General features: G+C 42.7%; 1 protein-coding gene across 2 annotated transcripts in view; it reads right to left on the reverse strand.

Annotated features, from left to right (window-relative positions):
• Positions 1-6,672, reverse strand: part of MITF (microphthalmia-associated transcription factor) — a 42,248-nt gene extending 35,576 nt beyond the window's left edge. The window contains exon 1 of one of the 2 annotated variants that reach the window (XM_010285926.1): positions 6,409-6,672. In XM_010285926.1, the coding sequence (XP_010284228.1) occupies positions 6,409-6,606 (198 nt within the window). In that variant the 5' untranslated portion in view covers positions 6,607-6,672. The remainder of the gene's footprint in view (positions 1-6,408) is intronic. The other variant, XM_010285922.1, reaches the window with a different exon arrangement.
• Positions 6,673-6,746: the final 74 nt, after the last annotated feature.

Here is a 6,746-nt window from a genome sequence, read left to right on the forward strand (position 1 = left end):
ATCAGCCCGCAATACGAGATGGGCAAAAGCTCCTGCAATAATAAAGCAAGAAAAAGGAAAGCCAGTAAACAGTACCTCATTCTGGGCTTTGAAAAGAAGCGGTTTCAGCCTGCTTAGGACACCAGGTGAAAGAAGAAAGTCGACAGTGACAAGACATAGCAATAAAGAGCTGTATTTCCAGCATCAGAAGAGCAGTTAACATCTACCACGAAGACGGCAACCTAGGCAGTGCAGCAAGGGGGAATCCTAAGTGGGCTCCTTAGTGGCAGATAAAGTTTTAAATACCCAGTATATTATGAGCATTATTGTATGCAAATACACTATTAACAATCGGTTAATAGCAAATAGTAAAAATGGGGTTTTAGCCTGTATTTCTGTACATACGTTTGTATATACGCATCCCGTTTGGGGCTGAGCTGCCCTGCTGGCAAGGGCAGGCACTATGCGGGAGCACGGAGAGAAGCGAGCTCAAGCTGCCCATCACCAAAGCAGGACCTGCCTTGTCCAGACCCCCGAGCAAGGGAACTGTTTGCTCACTCTCCAGAAAGAAGGATAACAGGGACGTTGGCATCCTGAAAGGAACCTGTTATATATCATCTGCTGGTCAGGAAGCCTGCTTTTATCTTATTACCCGCAAAGCATCTATGCGGTGTCCAAAAGACATCTGCCCCACTGGAGGAATACGCCAGTTCACGCAGCAAACGCCCACTGAGGGTGCCCAGCCAGCCCTCCCAGCAGCATCCAACATGGCCGTCTCAGGCAAGCATCTCCCATCTCAGCACCTGTGCCAAACTGCAGTTGCATTCTTAAATCCCCAACGGCAGACAAAGAGGGAGGAAGGGACATAAGAAGCCTAGCAGATTTCTTCCTGTGCTATTCATTTGGTGTGAACACACTCAGGAGGAAGGGTAGGTAAACCAAGCGCCAGCATGCAGCAGCAGGGACAGACTGGGGCAGGGACCACACTGTTTCACCACAGCACATCCAGTCCAGGCTTTCGTCAACCCTTGTGCCACGACCTGGTACATCACATTAAAAACGCGACAGCACAAGTGTCACGTTCGCCAACTGAGGAACGCCAACGTGGGGGGGCAGCGGGATGAAGTCTTCATCCTCAGTTTTCCACCTTCCATCTGCTTCGTGAGACACGCAGAGGCACGGATCTCCGCTGCCCACCGGTAACGTTTTCAATTCTGCAAGAACTAGTAATGTTTTCAAAGGAACCGATTTGCAATTCTGTGGGCCGATCCTGGCCCTGAGCCTCCTTTCCCGACTCCGAGGATGCTCCAGTGTATCTCCTCCATGGAGGACATAAGCCAGTCGCAGCTTCTGCCATGCCACACTGTGTTTTGGGCAGGCAGGTCCGAAGTCCTTAGGGGACTGCGTTATGCTTGTTCTGAACAGTAAACTTGATCCAGAAATCAGGCAAAACAAGGCAAACCGCACAGCACAGTTACAAGTCAATTTTTGTAACGTGTCTCAATGAGCAAACAGGTGAGTGCCTACTCCTCCTCCACCCCACTTCCCTGCATTTCTGCCATAAGTTTACTTTCTGGACGAGTGCAAATTCTGTAAATAAGACTACTTTGAGACAAGTGCACTTATTAAAAAAAAAAAAATAAAAAAGAAGAGAGCAATCTTCAAATGCAAGCCTTAATCAGCATCTCAGGTCTGACTACTTCTATCAGCAGAAACTCAAAGACTAACCCCAAAAACAAGCAGAGGATCTTGAAAGCCTTGCTTGTGAGAATAAGGCACGATGACTGGTAATTTCAGCCTTCAGACTGATTCGTTGTTTTTCATCCCCTGGATCTTTTAGATGTTTTAGATGAAGGAAAATCCTTTTCCTTCTGTGTCTCTCAAAACCATGTAAAAGGTGGTAAGCCCCACACCCGTACTGCTATAGGGCAGCTTTGGTGAAGATTCCAGGGGAACATTATGTAAAACTCTGGTCATATAAGTCAACGTTTCTGCCTGCTGCACAAAAAATATCCTAAAATCATTTGCCTGGACTGACGTAGAAGACTGAGAACTACCCTACAGACGAGGCTAGGGTATCACTGCCTGTCAGAAAGGCAGGGGGTTGTCCTGCTGGCTGCCAGTAGCTTGGCAGGCAGCACCCAGCAATTCTACCACATGAACAGGAGATGCTCCCTAAATAACTGCCAACAGACAGCTGCCAGGACTACAGGAGAAAAGCTAATTCCATGGTATCAAGCAGGAAGACATAACAGATGAAGTCCAAGACAGCTATAGGGAAGCTGATTAACAGACCAGCTTCACTACAAACCAAGAGCATATTCTCTCAATTTCTAATAGCCAAGGATTTCATCACATTTAATAAATTTAAACTCTGCAAGGTATGGGATTAACAGCAGTAACATTTTGCAAATGGATGACTGAGGAGCGAAAGGACTAACCTATCATCAGGCCTCAGTGACTACAGGCAGGGACATGATGCACAACCTCCTGAAGTCCTGGGGTAGCCCTGCTTACAGAAATGCAGCAACCAGTTCCCAGAGATCAGCTCTGGAATGCTGAAGTTGAGATCTGCAGCAGTGCTCCTGCTCCAACAGATAAGGACTCTACCAGACAAGAAAATAACTGCAATCAACAACAAGAACAAAAAGAACAGCTTCTTAATACCAATTACGTATACAAAACTAAAATACACCTGTATGGAAGAAGCTACTCCTTAAAACAACCCACTGAAGACATCTTAAGACAAACTCTCCGTAAAGAAGTTAACTCTTTTAAATAAAATATAAACTCACTTTGTACCTCATTAAGAGATCCTGGTCCAGCATTGATAGGGCTTGGAACTACTCCAACGATCAACATCTTAAGTTATATGCTCCTATTTCCAAGGCAGAGCAAGAAGTTGAACTGTAGCAGAAGCAAAGAAACCCTTGTGACATCTCTCTGTACTGTTTGTCCTCAACTGCCAACAGGAGATGGACGAGAAGGTGCTTCAAGTTAAACCAGCCCGTACGTCTGTGATGCCAACATCAGCTCTGCAGAAGGATAACTGAAAGCCGCGTAACAGATCTTCCTTTTGCTATTAGATTCAAAGAGATAGTTTCAAATGCACTAAACCTACTTCCTAGTCCATCTCTTAATTAGGCTGCACCAAGCAATACAAAATTTAAATTCCAACAGGTCATTTCCTTCCTTGCCAAGCTACATTACTTGGCAGAGAAGTGATGCAATAAGTCGTCATTACTCAAGAAAATGAAATTCTATTTATTCCTATGGCCTTGAACATATCACATTATGTAATTTGGACATTCCTATGCAATGTGACATAGATTTGTATATATTTCTCTCTTTTTCTGTATTGTTTCTAAATGAACGTCTTGAAAACAAATATAAAATGGAAGCTCATTAACATTTTGGGCCTCTTTTTAAACTAGTCGTTGCAAACTACCATCCCCAGGCATGCAAGTATTACTCTCCTCACACTAAGATACAGGAGGAAGGGCAAGTCGCACAATGTAATTAAAAACACAAAATGTTGACAAATTCAACAGGCTTGGGGTAGGGTTTTTTGATCCTAAGTTCCAAAACAAACAAACAAAAACAACAACAAAACCAGCTACTACATTTGCTCTTATTTATGTTTGTGAAGGAATATTTAAAAAGATCTCTCAAAGAAAGTTGCCTTGCAGATTAACATTTCTGAAAGTGTAAAAATCCCCTTTTTGTCCACCTCATTCTTTAAGGTCAGTAAATCCAGACCATTTGGATAATGAAGTTACCAACAGAGCTCCCTATTTGTCTAATTAAAACTTCTGTACAGCTCATATGGAAAATTTGTCTACAGCTAAAAAACAACTGAAGCATAAAAAGCAGCTGCAAGGAAATGATGTCACTCGTACAGCGTTACGGCAGGCAGAGCTAGCTGTCAGCGTATCGGCACCAGGAAGATCCTGATTTATTGTTAAACTCCTCTTTTGAGCCAAATAACATATTTAAAAAAAAAAAAAAAAAGGATCTTTCAGTGAAATCCTGCTCTCACTGAGGCATCTGTGGTAAACTTTCAGCAAGATCATGACTTCAAGCCTGGTCCTTTGTATTCCATTTTTTTTGTATAGAACTGGTCTACTTTTATCCGTGAGGATAGAAGGATGAATCTTTACCTGCTTTTACTCATCAAAAACACAAGCAGCACAACTATGCAAAGCAGTCTCTCTTCTCTCATGGGCAGAGACCAAGACAACTTGGTTTTGCTAATTTTGACTGTTACTAAGTAAATGCAGGTGGTGAGAAGACAGGCATCATTTCGTCTGTCTTCTGTCAGCAGGCAGCTCACGCTTCCACAACCATCACCCTCAGCGCACAATTCTCTGTTGCCTAAAGGCACTTGTTGCCAGGTATTACCTTTTATTTATAAGCCAGTTAAGGATACATTTGTTTAATTTTTTGCTCTACAGGGTCATCCACGCTGCCATTTGGGCCAAAGACAAGTCCAGAAGATGTGTCCTCCCTCTTTCCAGGAAACCCTCCTCCACCGGGGGAAACGAGGGAGAGACACTACTTCTGCAGTCCTGAAGGACGAAGATTCAGGTTCAAGTCCTTCGCGTAAAGTTCCGTAGCAATGTTCTAGCAGGTTATAGATCTGCACGCAAATCCTACGACAAGCTAGTTCCTAGTAACCCCATTTGTAATACCCGAGCATCGCCTCGCGGCTGCAGCATCTTCTGTAGTTGGGCCCTCAGAGATAAAGGGCCGCCCCTCCTCCTCTCTCATATAAAGAGCAACTGTAAAATTAACAATACAGACAACTCCTAATGCTTCTTCAAGACATTACACCCTTTTCTTCACAGTAAAATATCATCAGAGAATAAACACTTTCCTACAAGTTTTCAGAGAGGTTTAAAACAAACAAACAAACCAACCCCTAGAATTCACATCATAACATATTAGAATGAAGGGATGTAAACACCTACCATATGCTTATTTAACTAAAGCGCATTACAAACAAAAAAACCTATTTCATAGCACCTCATACACCTGCTGGATCTGAATTGTAACTTCGGTGTCATAACTTAGAAACAATTTTAACAAATCGTTATATGCAAACATTGTGCATATTGCACAAACATTAGAAAAACAGCTCCTCCCAGTCAATGTCGGACCGCCTACTGTATGCGCAGGGACACGCGCTCAAAGCATATCATATTTAATTTTTAATGGAAAAGTGTGTGTGTATATATACATGCATACACACAATTCAAAATTCTGCTGTCACCATTTTGCTCCTAGATTGTAGGCCACACTCGAGTACGACTCTACTTTCCCAAATAAGTATTTTGGATACTTGAATACATGTCAACATGATACCGTAACACAAATTAATAAATAAAGGCACCCTACATTTCCTCCATAAACCCGCCACACAGACTGTCTTGAAATTCTGAGCCTGCCAGTCTATTTTAAAACTAAATCTTTGAATCATTGATATATAACAGTGATGAGCAAACGACAAGCGGATTGTAAGCAAGCTCAAATAACTTGCCGGGTAAGACTACGCTCACCGACTAAAAGCGGTTACCAAACATCAAACTGTAATGAAAAGATTTAGCAAAAATGCAGAGCAAATCGATAACTCTTCAAAACTAATGAAAATTTTATTTTCATTAAATATGTCAGCAAATTTCTCCAAAATGTTTTGCATTCTTTTCCTCACACATTTCACATTGCTTTACTCTACTTGGACTTACCTAGTGCATGAAATTACCTCTTTTCTTATAGCTGTTCACATTTTTCCCCAAGTAATTAGCAAGCTACATGCCCTTTGACAGAGGGTACTAACAAGCTCCTACAGTTTCCAGTAGGACAAGGAATCCAAAGCTACTAATAGCAAACAAGTCATTTAAGCAAAAAAGGATTACGAAGGCTCGTTGCAAGAGGCTGGAAACTCACCCGTATTTCAGATTAGGGCTTTCTGAGAAGCTCTTTTGTAATGAGTTTTGACTCCATTTTACAAAAATATTTCATTGTTTTCTTTTAAAAACCAAAATACTGATTTGAATATCTATTAATAGTTTCTTCATCAAAATAACTAAGTACTAGAAAGATGAAAAAGCGTTTTCCAAAGGCAAAATGACAGAAACATTAGTTTTGTAAGAAAACTTCCCTCCCAAGATCTTAAAGTTTAAAGAAAACAGAAGTCACACAAACTTAAAAAAAAAAAACCAACCAAAAAAACAAAAAACAAACAAAAAACCAAACACGAAAAGTCTTCCATTTTTGCTACCAGGACACCAAAATAAGCTGCAAATCAAGCCAGAGCACAGCTTATTTGGAAAATTTCATTGCCAGAAGTCCCTACAACCACGACCCTATTAAATAAAGTACATTTAGATGAGCAGGAGCTCCTAAGCAGAAAAGCAGAGACCGGCATACCTTGAGGACCTCCATGGGTACCTGGGTGGCGGGGGGCAGGCTGGTGGGGACGCTGACGTTGATGGCAGGTGTCTGGCTGACGGGTACTCGCTGCTGCATGAACTGGGCTGCTTGCTGCTTCTGCTGCTGCTCCCGACGCTCCTGCTCCTGCATCTGCTCACGCATGAGCTGCTGGCGTAGCAGGATTCGTGAGGTCATGCTGGAGGAGCTTAAGGGAGGCTTGGAAGCGCCAGGATGCTCGGAATTGCTGTGGGAAGACCAGAGAGAGACAGCTCAGCTTCCACAAGCGGGATCGCAGCTCCAGCGGTCGGAGCTTGCAGACTCACACCAGAACGTGG

The sequence above is a fragment of the Phaethon lepturus genome, unplaced genomic scaffold (genome assembly GCF_000687285.1).
Source record: "Phaethon lepturus isolate BGI_N335 unplaced genomic scaffold, ASM68728v1 scaffold18504, whole genome shotgun sequence".
In the NCBI taxonomy this organism is placed as follows: domain Eukaryota; kingdom Metazoa; phylum Chordata; class Aves; order Phaethontiformes; family Phaethontidae; genus Phaethon; species Phaethon lepturus.